The sequence below is a fragment of the Acomys minous genome, assembly GCF_964271855.1.
Source record: "Acomys minous genome assembly, chromosome: 16".
Lineage (NCBI taxonomy): Eukaryota > Metazoa > Chordata > Mammalia > Rodentia > Muridae > Acomys > Acomys minous.
This window is the reverse complement of record NC_140498.1, coordinates 68,432,107-68,451,806: the sequence shown is the minus strand read 5'-3', so window position 1 is coordinate 68,451,806 and position 19,700 is coordinate 68,432,107. Positions and strand designations below refer to the sequence as shown.

General features: G+C 52.6%; 2 protein-coding genes across 14 annotated transcripts in view; one reads left to right on the top strand and one right to left on the bottom strand.

Annotated features, from left to right (window-relative positions):
- The window catches only part of IQCE (IQ motif containing E), a 42,501-nt gene extending 41,105 nt beyond the window's left edge, over nucleotides 1–1,396 (bottom strand). For 2 of the 11 annotated variants that reach the window (XM_084764225.1, XM_084764235.1), the window contains exon 1: nucleotides 1,227–1,395. In XM_084764225.1, coding sequence (XP_084620351.1) covers nucleotides 1,227–1,262 — 36 coding nt within the window. In that variant the 5' untranslated portion in view covers nucleotides 1,263–1,395. Of the gene's footprint in view, nucleotides 1–993; nucleotides 1,122–1,226 lie in introns of those variants that run through there. The other 9 variants (XM_084764234.1, XM_084764237.1, XM_084764232.1 and 6 more) reach the window with 6 other exon arrangements.
- Nucleotides 1,397–3,200: 1,804 nt separating this feature from the next.
- BRAT1 (BRCA1 associated ATM activator 1) lies at nucleotides 3,201–19,685 on the top strand. 3 transcript variants are annotated; one of them, XM_084763906.1, is made up of 14 exons: nucleotides 3,201–3,458; nucleotides 4,073–4,216; nucleotides 10,476–10,630; nucleotides 12,020–12,164; nucleotides 12,779–13,151; nucleotides 13,325–13,444; nucleotides 15,029–15,120; nucleotides 15,305–15,423; nucleotides 15,499–15,685; nucleotides 15,852–15,925; nucleotides 16,828–16,930; nucleotides 17,054–17,152; nucleotides 17,282–17,457; nucleotides 18,258–19,685. In XM_084763906.1, exons 2-14 carry the CDS (start codon nucleotides 4,090–4,092, stop codon nucleotides 18,951–18,953), a joined length of 2,466 nt encoding a protein of 821 aa, XP_084620032.1. In that variant the 5' UTR covers nucleotides 3,201–3,458; nucleotides 4,073–4,089; the 3' UTR covers nucleotides 18,954–19,685. The 3 variants fall into 3 exon arrangements, with proteins under 3 accessions (XP_084620032.1, XP_084620031.1, XP_084620033.1); XM_084763905.1 differs by having other exon boundaries at nucleotides 3,202–3,458; nucleotides 12,017–12,164; XM_084763907.1 differs by lacking the exons at nucleotides 3,201–3,458; nucleotides 4,073–4,216; nucleotides 12,020–12,164 and having other exon boundaries at nucleotides 10,504–10,630.
- The last annotated feature ends 15 nt before the right edge of the window (nucleotides 19,686–19,700 follow it).

The window sequence follows — 19,700 nt, the reverse complement described above, 5'->3', positions numbered from 1 at the left end:
ATTAGCCAGATGTACTGAGAAAGTAATGGGTTGTCTTTGTAATCACAACACAAGAAGGCTTTAATTTTTTTTTTTTTTTTTTGAGACTGGGTTTCTCTGTGTTCTGGCTGTCCTCGAACTCACTTTGCAGACCAGACTGGCCTCGAACTCACAGACATGCGCCTGCTCTGCCTTCAAATGTTGGCATTAAAGGAGTTTGGTGGGAGGGCCCAGTGAGGGGCTGGGGGCGTGGCTCAGTGGTAGAGCACTTGGCCAGGCTGGGGATCTGACTCAGCAGTGAAGGACTTGCCTGAAATCCCCCAGTGACCAGAGTTGGGGACGCTGATCTGTAGCGCTCTGACCTGGCATGAGAGTTTCAGTCCCCAGTAACACCCAAAACCAAGCGAGGAGATGATGGGACAGTTACTACTAAAGACAAGTGTTGAGAAACGAGTCAGGACTCGGCCAACCTCCACTGCATGGACAAGTATACAATCCCAGTTGTTCTCGGCTGACCAAAACCACAGTTCCTCAGTCTACGTGGACCCTCCCACTGGCGTCCCTTGGACCCTTGATAAGTCATTTCCACCCTGGCCAGGTCCCTGCCTACCTCCCATCAGTCCCCTTCTCAATCTATTAAAGAGGGCTTGGTTTTTGGTCCCTGGGACGCCACTTTCCCACCTGGAGACCTTTGCATTTGCTGTTCCCGCTGGCCCTAAACCTGTACCACACTGCTTCCTACTTGTCTTTGAGATTGGGGACATCAGCCCTGTCCTACAGCCCCCACTAGAATGCACAAAGCTGACTGGGTACCGGCACATACTGAGGGCCACAGGGTCTACCCCGTACCCAGAGAACTAGAACGGGGGCGCCTCTTCCAGAGATGCCTCAGGGACCCGTGCAGTGCTAGCCACGAGGGTGGGATTGGGGGTAGCCAAGGAAGAAGGGAGGCCTTCTTCCTTGCTCGGGCTCCCTCTGGAACGTCACCGGAGGGCAATCTGTAGCAGCACTTACAAGGTGAACTCGTTAGCAGCCGGCTACGGCCTCAGACCCGCAGCACCGTGTGCGGGTGGGCACAGTCCCGGAGGCTTCCTGGAAGCAGTGACCTCCGGGAGCGCTGGCGGGAGCTACAGGCTGCTGGGCGCGGGCACAGTGGCCGGCCGACGCCCGGGGTTGGCGCTTGTGCGGTAACAATCGGCTTAGCTGCCTCCATGCGTTCGTCCTCCCTCTGCCCCAAGCCTCCTTACCGTTTCCGAGACCGCATCCACGGTGCTCTGGCTCATAGTGGCGGAGTTGCGCGGCCTCCCCGGCGCTGCGAGTTTGGCCTTCAGCGTGGGAGGTCCGCCAACCGCTCTGCTACCATGGCAACCGTGCCGCGGCCACAAGGCCCCGGATGTGGTCCTGCCTCCGGAGCCCAACGAATCCTGTGCACGCGCACGGTGTGAGCGCGGGCATGGGGGCCAAAGAATGCACTCTCCCGGGATAGCACTGCGCAACCACACCTGATCTCCTGGCGTGAGGGGGTTGGTTTCTCGTGATGCCGAGGGTCACTATGCTGAGTGGACACAGGGGACAGAGCGCAAGGCACAGTCGTTCACTATAGGCACCCATTTAAATGTTTAATTTTCTTCTAAATATGGAGATGTTGGGGGCCAAGGTGAGTTCCTAATTGTTAGACCTCGGGTCTGGCGCCCTGAGGAAAAGACAGTCCACGACGTGACCGTCCATGGACCAGCACCAACTGCTATATGCCCTCAGCTGACTGTTTGCTATCACAAGCCTCCATGAACTCTCCAGGCCCCGTGTGGCTTTTCCCGCCTAGGCCAGATGGGGAACACTTGTGCCTCAGCAGGCAATAGGAGCATATACAGTGTCTCCTCTGCCTCAGCATCATCCATCCGGTCTCTGTCTCCCTAGTGCTGGGATTACAAGAGTATACCAGCGGCCCCAGTTTGTTCTTTTTTTCATTTTTCTGCTCCGCCCCATCTTCTGCATGGATTCTGGCGACCGAATTGAGGTCCTAACGTTTGCAAAGAAAGCGCTGAAGTAGCTTAGTAACTGTTCCCAGCCCGCGTTCAGTTCTTAAGTAAACAGCCCTCTGCAGACATTCAGCTCACTACATGGCTTCACTGGAGCGGTCTTTTTCCTTTCGGTTTTTCGAGACAGGGTTTCTCTGTGTAGCCTTGGCTGTCCAGGACTCGCTTTGTAGACCAGGCTGGCCTCGAACTCAAAGAGATCTGCCTGCCTCTGTCTGGGATTAAAAGCGTGCTCCGCTATGTCCAGCTTTTTTTTTTCCTTACCTACTTGAAAATTAATTTTTTTCTTTAAAGAATTATTTAGAGACAGGCACGCAAGAGTAAGAGTTACTCCTAAACATTAAACCATCTCTTTAAACCTCACCACCCCTACCCCACTTGCCTATCTGTATCATCAGCAGAGTGGGCTGAAGCGGTGAAGAGCCATAGAAATGCAAGCTTTGAGATACAAGCGAGGGGATAAAGATGGGGATGTAATCTGTGTAACTTATAATAAAGTTTAAGTTTTAAATGAAATGCAAGCTTTGGTGACCGAGGAGTCCTGACATTCTAGACTCCGGAGTTTAGCGCTACCCGCTGTAGGCTCTGAGGTTTTCAGCACGGGAGATCGTATTCAGAACGGCCAGCTGCTCCCCTACACTGCTCCCTACACCTTTCCCAGAAGCTGGAAGCCTAGGACGGTAAAAACCTAGACAGGTGGCCTGAAGCGAGCGGGGACCCGCCTTCCAGTGAATAACCACGCCCACGCTCCGCCCACTGCCTGCGTGGACATGTACCATCGAGTGCCCTGTGGGGGGGTTGATAGTTCAGAGAGCTTTGGTATAGTGTGAAAAATCCCAAGCTGCACCCAGATGGAGTGCATTTACAGGGTTTTGAGCCTTAGAAGCGATCCGAGGAGCGGCAGTCAGGGTCATCATCGCTCTCCAAGCGTGTCGACCCCACTCTTTCTCCCCCGTGTCCGTCACGTGGCACTGACTTAGGGCGGGGCCCTGGTGAAGTCGTAGAACCCACGTGGAAAGGAACTTGCGTCGAGGGTCGGGACTCAGGGGGCGGGGCCTCGGCTGCCAGATGCGAACTCTGCTGGGGCTTGAAGAAGGCAGGGCGGAGCCAAGTCCCGTTGAGGGGCGGGGCTTGTGATGTATGGGCGGGGCTTGCGGCTGCGTAGAGCGACCTGAAGAGGGGCGGATCCTGGGCGGGCTTGAGGAGGAATTTGCGGAGGCGCGGGCGGGGCTTGCCTCAGACACCGGAACCGCCGCGGGAGAGACGCACGCCGACGGTAGTCGAGATCCCGGGAAGTCGGAGTTTGAGCTCCGGCCCGGCACTTAGGGCCTGGTGGTTGCACTACCCGGGCCTAGTTCCCTTAGCGGAGAGACGCTGAGCAGGATTAGAACCCCAGGCTAACTCTCAATCGCGGAGAGCGCACCTCTTACCCGGATTCGGGAGGTAAGGGCTACGGATGTCGGGATTCAGACAGAATCTTGCAGGGCCGGCATACTCCGACATCATTGCCCTCCAAGATGCACATTTCCGTCCTGACGGGGGAACACTTAGCCGTGCAGGCCGCGGGGTTGTTTGTCGCTTGCAAGCCTTTACCGACCTGGTCAGTGACACACACCTTCCTCTGCACTCCTGGGTGGGCTGAGGGCTGTCTCATGTAGGTTTCTCTTGGCCATTGGGAACAGACTTTGGGATCCGGTGCCTGGATGGACAGGTGTGGCTGCACTCCCGTCTGATCCCTTGACTCTGTTTTCTTCGCAGCTAGGTCAGTAGGCAGCTGCACCCTCCACCCCACTCCACCAGACACCCAAACTGATCGACTTTTGACACCGAAGGCCTTGGGGTTCTGTAACCTGGCCTCACTCACAGTACAGCTACCAGGATTCGACCCTCGATCGCCCAGGTTCCCCTGGACTGAGCTTAGCTAGCATCTTTGTGGGCTCAGAGTTCTGGTCCACTTGAAGTTTTCCGGGTCCCTCTTCCACCCTAGCAGGCGCTGTAGTAACCAGGGTGGCGGGCGTCCGAAGCCAGATATGTTGATCTCTTTGCTTCCTCTGTAGGAACTGCTGGCCTGATCATGGACCCAGAGTGCTCCAGGCTCCTCCCGGCTCTCTGTGCTGTCCTGGCAGATCCCAGACAGCTGGTGGCAGATGACACCTGCTTGGAGAAACTGCTGGACTGGTTTAAAACAGTGACAGAGGCAGGTGAGGGCCATGGCTTTTATTGAATTGCCCACCCATCTGGTGTCTCCACCTCCCTGAGGCTTGTGTAGCTGATCTGGGAGAGTCAACATGGAGGACTTCCGTCCGCTGTTGGATTCACACCGGGTATTTGCAGGGCGCATGCCTAGGCTGTTCTGCCGTTGTCGTGGGTACTTGGCTGGTCTTGAAGTTAGATCTCTGGGTGGATACGGTGGAACATGTCATCTAGGAGCTGGGACAAGAGGATCTTAACTTCCTGGGCAGCCAGCATTGCGTATTGAGTTCAAGGCCAGCCTGAGTGATAATCCCTTACTGTGTGGGAGACCTTCATTTAATCACTTGGCCTTGTTGTTTGTGTTTCTAGTTGTTTCCGGGAGGCAGGGTTTCTCCGTGAAGCCCTGGAACACGATCTGTAGACCAAGCTGGCCTTGATCTCAGAGATCTGCTTGCCTCTGCCTCCTGAGTACTGGGATTAAAGGAGTGTGCCACCACGCCTGGCCCAATTTTTAAAATTTTTATTTATTATTCCTATAAATAGTGCTGTATTTTTTGAGTATAAGTTCCCTGGCAACCTCTCATTGTCTTCTAACAGGTTTCATGGCCCTGTTTTTGTCATTAATACCTGTAGTGATATTTTTGAGAATTCTGGAGTTTGGTTTCTTTATATATATATATAAAATAAGCTACATAGAGCAAAAAGAACCACGCAACAATCAGCAGTTATATTAAAGTTACATTCATAGTGTTTTGGCTATTTGTATTTGGCAGCCTTGAAGAAAACATTCTAAAATTCTGAATGTAAGTCAATATCTTTCGTATTTCATCTCTATCAATTTAAAACATCTATCTAGACCTAAAAACATCTTAACCCTTAAACAACTTAAGCTTAATTGTGAAACTAACCTATTTGGTCTTCAACCCCATCAGAGATTTGAGAAGGAATAAAATTAATTACCTGAGTAAAAACAGGAAGTGCAGGTTAGCAGCTTCCAAATTGGAAAAAAAAAAAAAAAATGACAGAGACAGTTTGCTACCTGAACAGTCACCCATAACTCTCTGTAACGTTGGAGCATCATCTTCAGCCTTCTGGCCCAATATATCTGACCCACTAATTTGTGAGAATTTTGGTTTTGTTAAATAACAGAAATATTGCCAAGAGTCAAGAGTCAGGCGGATTGCTGTGAGTTTGAGGCTAACTTGGTCAACAAAGCAAATCCGGGACAGCGAAGGATACACAGAGATACCCTGTCTCAGAAAAAAAACAAAACAAAAAACAAAAATACAAACAAAACACAGACGTATTATAAGAATGTACTTCCATTTTAATCCCAGGTGTGGGGACACGGGGCTGCTTCGGACTGTCGGCAACAGCCAGCTATTCTTTGCCTCGTGCTCTAGCAGAAGCGTGGTTTTTTGCCAGCTGCAGATAGTTTCTGCGATTGTGTGATGTTTGGAATTCTGGGAACTTTTCAGAGGATACATAAGTGTGAGGGCCCTGAGCGGGGTGTGGTGTTGTTGGTCACTTAGGGAGGTTGATTGTGATTTGTTAGTAGCCATGGTGAAAGAAGAAACAAGAGGCCAGGCGGTGGTGGTGCACGCCTTTAATCCCAGCACTTGGGAGGCAGAGGCAGGCGGATCTCTGAGTTCAAGGCCAGCCTAGTCTACCAAGTGAGTCCAGGACAGCCAAGGCTACACAGAGAAACCCTGTCTCGAAAAACTCCAGAAGAAGAAGGAGGAGGAGAAGAAGAAGAAAGCAGCAGCAGTAAAAGGAAATAAATTACATTCAGGGTTTTTTTCCTAACTCCTCTTTCCCCTCTATCTTTGTTTCTCTTCTATCTAGTGTTAGGGGGTGAAAATGGGGCAGGGGGAGGGGCAGATAAAGCGTAGGAAAACCCACAAAGTAGCAAAGACCAGCTACAAATACTTACGTTCATTTCTTCCTTGTTTTACTCTGTTGTTTTCTTTTGAGGCAAGGCTGACCTTGAGCCTCTGGTCTGAGCCCCCGAGATCATAGGTGTGTACTCTCACACCCTGTTCTTGTTGGATGCTAAGGATGGATGGAGCCTGTGAAAGCAACACGTTAGTTGAATCCCACGAGTTTTTCTGCATGGCACGTTTGCCATTTAGGGTTTTTTGTTTGGTTGGTTTGGTTTGGTTTGGTTCTAAGACAGTATTTCTCTGTTTAGCCCTGGCTGTTCAGGCTCTCTCTCTCTGTAGACCTGGCTGGCCTCAAAACCTCAAACTCAAGAGATCCGCCTGCCTCTGCCTCTTGAGTGCTATGAGTAAAGCCATGCGTAAGTATGCCTGGCCTAGTTCTTTGTATATGTGTGACATACATGTGTGTTTATATGTACCCAAAATTGCTCAGGAGTGTGGAGGTCAAAGGTTGACACTGAGTGTCTTTTCTTCTTCTTCCCCTCTGTAACAAGAACCCTGGCTGCCCTGGCTTTGTAGACCAGGCTGGCCTCTAACTCACAGAAATCCGCCTGCCTCTGCCTCCCGAGTGCTGGGATTACGGATGTGCACCACCACGCCTGACTCACTGGGTGTCTTTTCAATCACTTTCTACCTTACATATTGAAGCGAGGTCTCTTTCACTTGAACTCAGAGCTTGCCAACTTGGCTATCCAGCAGGACAGCTATGGGCCCTTCATCTGTGCCTCTGGGGTGCTGCCTGCCCTGCATTCATGTTGCTTCTAGGGAGCTGAATTCTAGTCCTGCAGAGAAAGCTTTACCCTTCAAGCCGTTCCCCAGCCCTTTAGGTTTAGTTTTCAGTCAAGTGTTGGCAAGTAGCTTTACAGAATTGTGTGTGTGTGTGTCTGTCTGTCTGTCTGTCCGGCATCTACACATAAAGATTAGAGCAGGATATTAGCCATCTTCTTCCATCAGTCTCCTTGTTATTGCCTGAACCTTGTTATTACTGAACCTGACCTGAGAGGAGAAAGGGCTGCCCAGGAAGCTCTTGGGATCAGCTGTTCCCCACCCCTCCCCAACTCTAGGATTAGAAGCCTGCGCAACCATGCCCTGTCTTTTATGTGAGTGCTCGGGATTTGAACTCAGGTCCTCATGCTTGCTGAACAGGCACCCTTACCCACTGAACCATCTCCCCAGCCTGGTTCACCAGTTTGGTTTATTATTGTCCATTTAGCCCTGGCTGGCCTGGCCTCCTTATGTAGACCAGGCTGGCTTTGAACTCGCACAGGTCTGCCTGCCTCTGTCTCGCAAGTGCCGTGTTTAAATGCGTGTACCACTATGCCTGACTTGCAGGTATTTTAAAACAGCTGTATTGAGATACGATTACATGCCACAGAGTCCTTCCTTTTAAAGTCTTACCAGTTCAGCTGGGCATGGTGACTCACATCTGTAATTCCAGCATTTGGGAGGCTGAGGCGGGAGGGCTGCTGCAAGCTTGAGGCCAGCCTGGGCTACATAGTGAGTTGAGGGCCAGCCGGGGTTACAGAAGGATGCCCTATCTCGAAAATGTATATAGAATAAAATAAATGGATGTGTGTCAATTCAGTGGGTTCTAGTTGGTTTGGGGGGCGGGCATGCAGTCTCTCCTTGTAACTTTTGCCCACTCCCCCATAGCTAGGTGGTTTTGGGTAGGTACTCCTTCCACCTCTCTCCCAGTTTCAAGCCATTTTTAAGCTAGCTTTAAATTTTTATTCATTTTAACACTGGGTATGGTGGTGCACGCCTTTAATCCCAGCACTTGGGAGGCAGAGGCAGGTAGATCGCTGTAAGTTCGAGGCCAGCCTGGTCTACAAAGTGAGTCCAGGACAACCAAGGCTACACAGAGAAACCCTGTCACGAAAAACAAAAAAAATGTTTATTTATTTATCTTAATTGTATGTGTATTGGTGTTTAGCTTACATCTATATCTCTGTGAGGATGTTGGAGTTATAGACAGTTGTGAGCTGCCATGTGGGTGCTAGCAGTTGAACCCCGGGTCCTCTGGAAGAATAGTCAGTGCTTTTAACCACTGAGCCATCTCTCTAGTCCCTCAAGCCATTTAAAAAATGTCCTACATGATGTAATGGCGCCGTGACTGTTGGCGCAAGCCTGTTAGCCCAGCTACTCGGGGCTGAGGCAGGAGGATTGTGAGTGTATGGTCCCAGCTACACAGTGAGTTCAAGGCAACTTAGTAAGAGCCTATTAGAAAATTGGGGTGGCAGCCAGATGTGGCAGAGCACTTGGGAGGCAAAGGCAGGACGATCAGGAGTTCGTGGTCAGCCTCGGCCACGTGGCAAATTCAAGGCTAACCTGGACCTTGTTTCAAAAAACAAAAACAGCAACCAAAAAGAAGGGCTGGGGTGTGTCTGAGTGGGAGAGTACTTGCCTACTGTGCATGAAACCTTAGCACAGGCCCTGCTTCCCACACCAAAAGAAAAAAAAAAAGGCAGGCTGGAGAGATGGCTCAGAGATTTAGAACACTGGCTGCTCTTTCAAAGGTCCAGAGTTCAATTCCCAGCAACCACATGGTGGCTCAAACCATCTATGGGATCTGGCCTGCCGGCAGAACACTATATATATATATATAATAAAGAAATAAATATTTAAAAAGAAAAAAGGCAAGGCCAAACAGTAGTGCTACATACCTTTAATCCCAGCACTTAGGAGGCAGCGTCAGATGGATCTCTGTGAATTCAAGGCCCACCCTGGTGTACAGAGCGAGTTCCTCAACAATCAAGGCTACATGGAGAAACCCTGACAAACAAAAACAAACGAAAAGAAAGAAAGGGAAGAGAAAAAAGCCAGACATGGGGCTGGAGAGATGGCTCAGTGATTAAGAGCACCACCTGTTCTTCCAGAGGTCCTGAGTTCAATTCCCAGCAGTCACAACCATCTATATAATGTGATCTGATGCCCTCTTCTGCAGATAGAGCACTCATATCAATAAATAAACAAAAATAAATAAATCTTTTTAAAAATAAATCTTTAAAAAAAAGAAAGAAAGAAAGAAAGCCAGACGTGGTACAACATTGCCTAGAATCCCAGCATTTAGAAGGTAGAGACAGGAGGTTCGGGACTTCAAGGCTATCCTCAGGTACGTAAATTCAAGGATAACAGGTTATAGGAGACCCTGCCTCAAAAAAACAAAAACATTCCACATGGTGGAAGGAACAGTTTTCACACTTGTTCATTAGATTGACTTTCACCATTCACATGTGCTGTGTTCTCGGGCAATCTGTCCGTGTAATTGTTTCTCAAGTATGTAAAAATCTTGCCCTGAGATTTTTTTTTTGTTTGTTTGCACTGTTGTCTTTAATGGCTCCTTATTTACTTCATTTCTTTTCTGTCTGTCTTTTCTCTTCCTGCCTCTCTCTCCTTCCTTCCCTCCCTTCCTTCAACGGTACTAGAGGTAGACAAATATTTTATTGCTGAGCCAGGCCATCTGCACCTCACTGGGGGATTCTAGGCAGGTGCTCTATCACTGAGCCACACCCCAGCCCCTCACTGGGGGATTCTAGGCAGGTGCTCTATCACTGAGCCACACCCCAGCCCCTCACTGGGGGATTCTAGGCAGGTGCTCTACCACTGAGCCACCACACCCTAGCCCCTCACTGGGGGATTCTAGGCAGGGGCTCTACCACTGAGCCACACCCTATCCCCTCACTGGGGGACTCTAGGCAGGGGCTCTACCACTGAGCCACACTCCAGCCCCTCACTGTGGGATTCTAGGCAGGTGCTCTACCACTGAGCCACCACACCCCAGCTCCTCACCGGGGGATTCTAGGCAGGGGCTCTACCACTGAGCCGCGCCCCAGAACCTCACTGGGGGATTCTAGGTAGGTGCTTTGTGTGGAGTTATATAGCCCTAGCTCTTTTTTTTTTAAATTTAATTTAATTATTATTTTATTTATTTAGTTATTTTTTGGTTTTTCGAGACAGGGTTTCTCTGTGTAACCTTGGCTGTCCTGGGCTTACTTTGTAGACCAGGCTGGCCTTGAATGCACATCGATCGATCAATCTGCCTGCCTCTGCCTCAGGAGCGCTGAGATTAAAGATGTTGCGTCACCACCTCTCCGGCTAGCCCCCGCTCTTTACTGGTTTTTCTCTTTTATTGTTCTTGTCTGTCTCTTTTACCGACTATCGAGTCACTGCCTTGCAGAGGCTCCTTAATGAACTCAAGTTAGGAGCTGTTTGTTGTGAGTCCCCCTCCCTCTTCGGACTACTCAATCCGGAACGAAGGGGCTGTGGGAGCCACTGCTGGAGAGGCTGTCCCTGGTCACTGCTCTCTTGGGATGTCCTTTCTCCACAGAGTCCAGCCTGCGGCTGCTACAGGACCACCCCTGCTTAATGGAGTTACTGTCCCATGTGCTGAAGCCACAGGACGTGAGCCCCAGGGTCTTCTCCTTTGCTCTGCGCCTTGTTGGGATCTTTGCGGCCCAGGAAGACTGCTTCCAGTACCTCCAGGTGAGCTTTTGTGTCCCACGGCCTTGTCCCCTGAGGATTAGGGACCATTTTAGTGCCTGGGTCTCAATGGCTGGCCCTGTTCCTGAGTCTGGTCTGTGCACCAGGATTCTTTTTTTTTTCTTCTTCTTCTTTCTTTTTTAAAAATTAATTAATTTATTATGTCTACAATGCTCTGCCTGCATGTACACCTGCAGGCCAGGCCAGAAGAGGGCACCAGATAACATTGTAGATGGTTGTGAGCCACCATGCGGTTTTTGGGAATTGAGCTCAGGACCTCTGAGCAGGAAGTAATCAGTACGTTTAACTTCTGAGCTGTCTCTCCAGCCCAGTGCACTAGCATTCTTAACTCCAGAGTCATTCCACATGGCTCCTCCTTGGGGACACTGCCAGGGAGGATGTTGGCGGCTTCCCTATCCCACCTGCTGTGCGACCCTTCCCCGTTCTGAGCCTCTGTTTCTGAAGGGGCAGTGAGGACCCTCGGGCGCCCCAGATGATTTGTCTCTCTATTCCAGTCTTGGATCACGCAGGATCCCATGTAGGGGGAAGAACAGAGTGGGCTGCATGAAGTGACTCCCTGCCCTACGCAGGATACCCAGCTCCAGGGCACCTGAAGCCATCTTCTGGCTCCCACAGACACTTAGACTTACGTACACAGACACATGATTAAAGAATTTAAAAATAAGCCCAGCAGTGGTAGGCTCACCTTTAATCCCAGCACTTGGGAGGCAGAGGCAGGCAGATCTCTGTGAGTTCAAGGCCAGCCTGGTCTACAGAGTGAGTCCCGGGACAGCCAAGGCTGCACAAAGGGACCCTGTCTTCAAAAAAAAAAAAAAATCTTATACAAAAAGGAGAAAAAAGACATTTTGTTTATATTCTCTGAGATTGTCTCTCTGTGTAGCCTTAGCTTTCCTGAAACTCACTTTGTAGACCAGGCTGGCCTTGAATTCACCTCTGCCTCCCTGGTACTGGCATTAAAGGCATGCACCACCAAACCTGGTGTTTACTTTTATTTTTTAACTGCAGGCGGTTTGCCTACGTGTGTGTCTGTGGACCACATGCATGCAGTACCTGTGGAGGTCAGCAGGGGGCATCAGATCTGTAGGAACTGGGATTCATACAGTAAATGGGCCATCATGTAGATGCTGGGACTGAGCCAGGTTCCTCTGCCGGAGCTGCCATCTCTCCAGCCCCTTGTTTTCACTTTGGAGAGAAGGCCTCACCATGTATCCCAGGCTGACCTAGAATTCCGGCACCCACCTGCTTCTGCCTCCAAGTGCTGGGATGAAAGCCGTGCACCACCACGCCTGGCTCCACCGGTCCTGAAAAACAAACAAACAAAAACACCCCTTCTCCCTCTGCATCCCTGATGTTTTCTCTGCTTCTTAGCAGGGGGAGTTGTTGCTGGGGCTTTTTGGGGAGACAGGTGCCCTCAGCTGGGCAGCCTGGAGCGTGCCCAGTGTGCGCAGCGGCTGGATCCAGGGCCTCTGCTCCCTGGCACAACACCCTAGTGCCCTGCATTTCCTGGCTGACGGTGGTGAGTGTAGCCCATGCCCTGCCCCAGTTCACCTATAGGGGCTTCCTGCCTCTGCCTGTGCGGTGGGAACCTCTCTAAGTCCCGTCTTCTCGGCTGGGGAAGTGGTGGTTGGTGATCGTGGTTGTCAGGTTAAGTACACAGTACCTGTAAGGATATCGTTGTCTTTGATTCCTCTGTAGTCTGGGGTGGGTCTTGTGGTTATGTGCGTTGTCAGGCACTTGGGAGTTTGTCCTGAGACAAATCAGAACTGGTTAGACACTGCATTGGCGCCAGGCAGTGGCAGCGCACGCCTTTAATTCCAGCACCGGGGAGACAGAGGCAGGCAGGGCTCTGTGAGTTCAAAGTCAGCCTGGTCTAGAGAGTGAGTTCTAGGACAGCCATGGCTGCTACACAGTGAAAACCCTGCCTCGGAAAGCCGCCCCTGCCACCGAAAAAAAAGAAGCATTGCTTTTAAAGCCGGCATGCTTGAAGCTCGTGTTGGGTTCCAGCTCCGTTTCCTTCGGAGCAGAGGGGAGTCTAGGTGCTTTCCTGGAGGCCTGGAAGGGCGTGACAGAGATGGCAGGCGTTCTCTGTGTGCGTCCACGTTCAGGCTGACCTCTTGCTGTCCCCTCTAGGTGCTGTGGACACTCTCTTCTCCCTGCAGGGAGACCCCAGCCTGTTTGTGGCCTCTGCAGCCAGCCAGCTCCTGGTACACATCCTGGCTCTGTCCATGCAAGGCGGAGCGTCAAGGTCCCCCATCCCAGAAGCTGTTGCCTGGCCTGTGTGCGCCCAGAAGATTGTGAACCATGTTGAAGAGTCCTTGCATTCCAAAGCCACCCCGCAGGTCACACAGGCCTTGAATGTCCTGACTAGCACCTTCGGGCGCTGCCATAGCCCCTGGACCGGGGTCCTCTGGGGACGGCTAAGTCCCCCTGTCGCCTGCCTGTTTGAGAGGAACCCCATTCCAGCTGTGCACTCGCTCATGGACCTCCTCCTCAGTGTAGCCAGGTCAGGTGGCTGCAGGGGCCTGGGGGTGACATCTCAGAGCAGCTCATGTTGTGCAGGGAGGACCCTGGCATTGTCCCCTCAGGGGACAGAGCATCTGCAGGGCTGGGCACATTTGCAGCTATCCAGTTAGGCACTGATGGAGAATGGTTTATTTATTTATTTTCCTCTTTCAGGTCTCCTGTGGTGAATTTTGCAGCCTGTGGCCTATGGGAGATGCTGGGCCAGACTCTGAGCCGCCTGAGCCCCACACAAGCTGGGCCTCTAGCCCTGGGGACCCTGAAACTTCAGCACTGGTATGATTGGGAGTGTTAAAAAACTATTGGTTATGGGAACTTTGGGAACTGGGAAGCCAGGTAGGATGGGCAGGTATTAAAACACTGGTTGCTTCCTTCTGTCCCTCTCTTCCTCCCTTCTCTTTTCTTAACCTTCCTCTTGCTTTCCCTTCCTCAACACTTGCTAGTCAAATGCTCTACCACTGAGCCACACCCCAGGTCCTCACTGAGGGATTCTAGGCAGGTGCTCTACCACTGAGCCACACCCTAGCCCCTCACTGGGGGATTCTAGGCAGGTGCTCTACCGCTGAGCCACACTCCAGCCCCTCACTGGGGGATTCTAGGCAGGGGCTCTACCACTGAGCCACACCCCAGCCCCCTCACTGGAGGATTCTAGGCAGATGCTCTACCACTGAGCCACACTCCAGCCCCTCACTGGGGGATTCTAGGCAGATGCTCTACCACTGAGCCACACCCCAGCCCCTCACTGGGGGATTCTAGGCAGGTGCTCTACCACTGAGCTATACCCCAGCCCCTCACTGTGGGATTCTAGGCAGGCGCTCTACCACTGAGCCACACTCCAGCCCCTCACTGGGGGATTCTAGGCAGATGCTCTACCACTGAGCCACACCCCAGCCCCTCACTGGGGGATTCTAGGCAGGGGCTCTACCACTGAGCCACACCCCAGCCCCTCACTGGAGGATTCTAGGCAGATGCTCTACCACTGAGCCACACCCCAGCCCCCTCACTGGAGGATTCTAGGCAGATGTTCTACCGCTGAGCCACACCCCAGGCCCTCACTGGGGGATTCTAGGCAGGTGCTCTACCACTGAGCCACACCCCAGCCCCTCACTGGGGGATTCTAGGCAGGGGCTCTACCACTGAGCTACATCCCCAACCCTCTTTTTCTTCTTATTTTGAGACAGTTGTCACTGAATTTCCCAGGCTGTCTTTGAACTCACTATAGATCAAGCTGGCCTTTAACTGTATACCTCCACCTCAGCCTCCTAAACAGCATGTGCCACATCACATGAGCAAGAGATAGAACTATTTCAAACAAAGTTTTTGTGTTTTTCCCCAGAGCTACCGCTAACTTCTAGGCTATCTGTAGCTGTCTTCTGACCTCCAGTATGGCTGAGTCAGGCTCCTGAAGCCCCATTGCATACTCCATGGGTGCATAGGTGTGGGCTGCTGCATGTAGGATGCTGGGAGGAAGACACTAAGGGTCTGAGCAGGCTCAGTTGATCATGGTGGTCCATGACAAAGTGTGCAAAAGGGCATCTTAGGTTATTGAACACAACATATGCACACTTGGGACATGTGCACCCAGGTTCCTAGGAACCTGGGAAATCCCAGTCCCTCTGATCAAGGAGAGTAACCAGCCTTTCTGAGGCCCCTGAAGCCCAGCAACTGCTTCTGAGGGCGTTAGAGCCAAGCCTACAGGCCTTGGTCAGGCGTCTCCTCCTGGTTCCTAACTAGTAGCTTGCAGAGGACCTGCTTCAGGGGAGCCTGCCCCTTTGCTTGTGCTGAGTCATCATAGACTCGCTGGGGACACTTAGATTGCAGCCAGAATATTGTCCTCACCATGCGCTGTGTCCCCCCCAGTCCCCAGGAACTGAGGACCCAGGCCTTTGGAGTTCTCCTGCAGCCCCTGGCCTGTATCCTGAAAGCCACCACTCAGGCTCCTGGACCTCCAGGTATGAAGGGAGGGTGCAATCCCCATCCTTAGGCAAAGAAGATTGAGCTACCCAGGTCCCCACCTCCCCACTCCCCCTCAGCCCCCACCCCTGCATCCCGGACCAGCCCTGGCCCCTGAGCTTGAGACCTGGCTCCTGCTCTGGATGCTGACCACTACAGGGATGCTGTTGTTTCTGGTCTCAGGCTGGCTGGAAGAGACTGCGGGTAGCTCACTGACTGTGGATGCACTCTTGTCTTCTAAGTCGGCCTGTGTGGGGCTCCTTTGCCAGACTCTGGCTCACCTGGAGGAGCTACAGGTGCTGGTAAGTGCAGCCTTGGCCTGTGTCCATCGAGCCACACAACCCCGAGGCCTCTACTGACCTTTTGCCTTTCTGCAGCCCCAGTGCCCCTCACCCTGGCCACAGGTGGCCCTGCTGCAAGCTACAGTGACCATACTGCGGCTCTGTGATGGCTCGGTAGACCCGAGCTCCAGTGTGGGAGGCCGGCTCTGTGGGACTCTGGGCAGCTGTGTTCGTGTCCAGCGAGCAGCCCTCGACTTCTTGGGGACACTGTCTCAGGGGACAAGTAAGTACTGTTTTCTCTTTTCTTCCGGGGGTTTCTGTTGGGCCCTCATGTAGCCCCATACTCAGGCATCTTACCCCTGCTTCCAAGGTTTGGAATCCATGCTCCCTGCAAGGCGGGAAACTATGGGTAGGAGTTGGGGTGCTGTCTCCATTCATGTTTGTTTCAGGCCCCCTGGAGTTGGTGCTGGAGGTATTCGCTGTCCTCCTCAAGACCCTTGAGAGCCCGGAGTCCAGCCCCACGGTACCACAGATGGGTTCTGGGATCCCTGCACAGCTGGGGACCCTTCTCACTTAGGAATGTTTTCACAGGGCTGGAGAGATAGCTCAGGGGTTAAGAGTACTGTTTGCTCTTCCAAAGGACCCGGGTTCAATTCCCAGCACCCACATGGCAGCTCACAACTCACAGGGGAGCTGACACCAATGCACATAAAATAAGAAGTTAAAAAGAAAAAACGAATGTTTTCAGGCCGGCCATGGTGGCGCATGCCTGTAATCCCAGCACTTGGGAGGCAGAGGCAGGTGGATCGCTGTGAGTTTGAGGCTAGCCAGGTCTACAAAGTGAGTTCAGGACAGCCAAGGCTACACAGAGAAACCCTGTCTTAAAAATTCCAAAAAAAAAAAAGAAAAAGTTTTTAGTAGGGGCCACAGAGCCACTGCCCGGAGTGACCATTTCAGCCAGGTGTAGTGGTACGCACCTGTAATCCCCCCATATGTGGTAGAGACCAGAGGATACTGAGTTCGAGGCCAATCTGGGCTATAAAGAGACTTGACAAGCTGGGCGTGGCTGCACACACCCAGTTCCAGCACTCGAGGGGCAGAGGCAGGCAGATCTCTATGTGTTTGTGGCCAGCATGGTCTACAAAGTGAGTTCCAGGACAGCCAAGGTGCTACATAGGAAGACTGTGAGGGGGCAGAGACCCTTGACAAAAGAAGCAAAACTGGTGAGGTTTGGGAGGTTTTTGGTGCCCTGTCCACGTGAAATCCCATCACAAAGCTCCCGAGGAGGGCAACCTCTACAGCCTCACAGGCTGCGAGTGTAGTCTGCACTCACCTGCACTTCTGACTCTCTGCAGGGGTGGCACAGGTGCAGGGACCAGGGACATGGGTCCCTGCCACTCCTACCCTCTAGCTATCCCATTGCAGGTCCTAAAGAAGGCCTTCCAGGCCACACTCAGGTGGCTCCAGAACCCACACAAGACCCCCGGCTGCTCTGATCTCAGCCCCGACGCCCTGCTGTTCCTCGGAGGTAACACTAGCTCCTTGCAGACCTGGAGGGGTGGGCTGGAGGCAGTTGGGGGCTGGGCCAGGTGGTACTGAGGGAAGGCAGGGTGTGACCCCAGAGGTCACTGACTACCCCTTCCTGGTACAGAGCTCTTCCCCATACTACAGAAGCGCCTGTGCAGCCCCTGTTGGGAGGTGAGGGACTCGGCCCTGGAGTTCCTAACACACCTGATCCGACACTGGGGAGGTGAGTGCCTTGGGAACAGGGCTGTGTCTGTTATGTCTATGTGTCCTGCTGGCTCTGGGGCTCTCAGACTATCTAAGTGGCCTTTGATCATAGCCCTGTGACATTTGACCGCCCCACCCCCCACCCCAGGGCAGGCTGACTTCAGAGAGGTACTGCATTCCTCAGAAGTGCCTGCACTTGCCTGCCAGCTTCTCCAAGACCCTGAGAGTTACGTCCGAGCAAGTGCCGTGAGTGCTGCTGGGCAGCTCTCCAGCCGGGGTCTGCAGGCCACCTCCGCCAGCCCCGAGAACCCGCAGGGCCAACAGGTAGGAGCCATTTGTTGTCTGTCCAGTAAACAACTGGTCACATCTGTAACAACTGCTCCTGAGAGCGGTGCTGGTCAGAGGGACCCACTAAGGAGTTGGGGGCAGCAGGGCACAGTGCCTGTGCTCTTCCTGACACTCCGTCTTAGAGACTGTGAGCCATGAAGGACAGTGTATACAGAACATGTTGGGGGAAGAGGCCAGAGCAGCACATGGCCCAAGCCCAGGTGGCCATGGGCCTATGTCTCCTGGGTCCTAGCCTTCCTGCCTCACCACTGTATTAGTTGCATTTCTTGGGCTGTATCAAAACACTTGAAGATAGGCCAGGTGTGGTGGCGCATGCCTTTAATCCTAACACACAGGAGGCAGAGGCAGGCAGATCTCTGTGAGTTCGAGGCCAGCCTGGTCTACAAGTGAGTCCAGTACAGCCAAGGCTACACAGAGAAGCCCTGTCTCAAAAAACAAACAAACAAAGAATCCCTGAAGAAAGAAGGGTAAAGAAGGGGGTGTATGTTGGGGCTCATAGTTGGAGGGTGCGTTCCATCGTGATAAGAGCTTGAGGCAACTGGTTAATTTGCATCTGTCGTCAGGAAGCAGAGAGGTGGCGGGTCCCACTGCCCCCCCTACTCCCCACCCACCCACCCACCCCCTTCACAGTCTGGGACCCTAGGCCCTTCCCTCCTTTAGCCTTAGCTAGACACCCCATCACAGCCTCTCCCAGAGGTCTGTCTCATAGATGACTCTGGAGTCCTGTCAAGTTGACAGTAACATGGCTGACTTCTCTGGAACTCTCCAACCTGCAGGGCCTACTTCTGGACCTCATGCATATCCTGTCCACGGACTCAGAGGGCTTCCCTCGGAGGGCTGTCTTACGGGTCTTCACTGAGTGGCTGAGGGATGGCCACGCCGACGTGGTTCGAGACACAGAGTGGTTTGTGGCCACTGTGCTCCAGGCAGTGAGCCGGGATCTGGACTGGGAGGTGCGAGTGCAAGGCTTGGAGCTGGCGTGGGTGTTTCTCACCCAGGCGATGGGGCAGCCCAGCCTGCCCTGTCCCTATGCAGTAGGCCTGCCCTGGGCCACCTCTCCTGTCCCACACCTGGAATTCTTGCGGACTCTCTGCCGTCTACCGCTTTTTGAGTTTGCCTTTTGTGCTTTGCTTGACTGTGACCGACCGGTGGCTCAAAAGGCCTGTGAGCTGCTCCTTTTTTTGAGGGACAAGATGGCTCCCTGCAGTAGTCACCAGGAGGCCGGGGACAACCCCAGCTCAGTCTCAGTGGAGGCTGCCCTGCAGAGATGGCAGGAAGGGGAGCAGGGCCAGCCCCTAGGGGAGCTGGAGCCTGAGGCCATGCTAGCGATCTTGCGGTCCCTGGACCTGGAAGGCCTGCAGGGCAAGCTGGCCAAGAGCAGCGACCATGTGGAGAAGAGCCCCCAGTCCCTGCTGCAGGACATGCTGGCCACGGTGGGTGTAATAGAAGAGAACGAAGTTGACTGCTACTGAGGCCGTCTTCCTGCCCTCCGCCCCGTGCAGCAGGAGGACCCCAGCCCACGCCAGCTCCTCCAGGGAGCGGCTCCGAGTTCCCACATTGTAAGCCGGGTATGATAACACACCAAGGGAGGAGAGTGGAGCATTCCTGGCCAGTCTACTAGATAGCAACCCTGGTTTTTTTTTTTTTTTTTTTAATCAAATCAAACAAAAACTTAGGAGCCAGGTGGTGGTGGCTGTGGTGCCCACCTGTAATCCCAGCACTGGGGAGGCAGAGAGAGGCAGGTGGATCTCTGTGAGTTCAAGGCCAGCCTGGTCTACAGAGTGAGTTCCAGGACAGGCACGGCTACACAGAGAATTCCTGTCTTGAAAATCCAAAAAGAAAGAAAAGAAAGAAAGAAAGAAAAGAGAAAAAAAAAACCTCTGCTTTTTGTGTGCAAATGCAGAGGTCAGCCTCCAGGGTCAGTGCTGTCCACCTTATTTCTTGAGAAAAGGTCCCTCACTGGGATTGGTACTCCCTGACAAGGCTTGCCAGTGATGGGCTCTCGGGATCCTGTCCTCTCCTCCTCAGCACTGGGATTATAATACAGTATTACCATGTCTGGATTTTTACATGGGTGCTGGGATTTGAACTCAGGTCCTCATGCTTGCATGACAAGCACTTTACCCACTGAACCATATCCCCAGGCCCCTCAAAGTCCTACTTTTCATGTGTTATTAAAGAAGTGGCTTGTTTTCTGCTCAGAACAGGTAGTAGCCTTC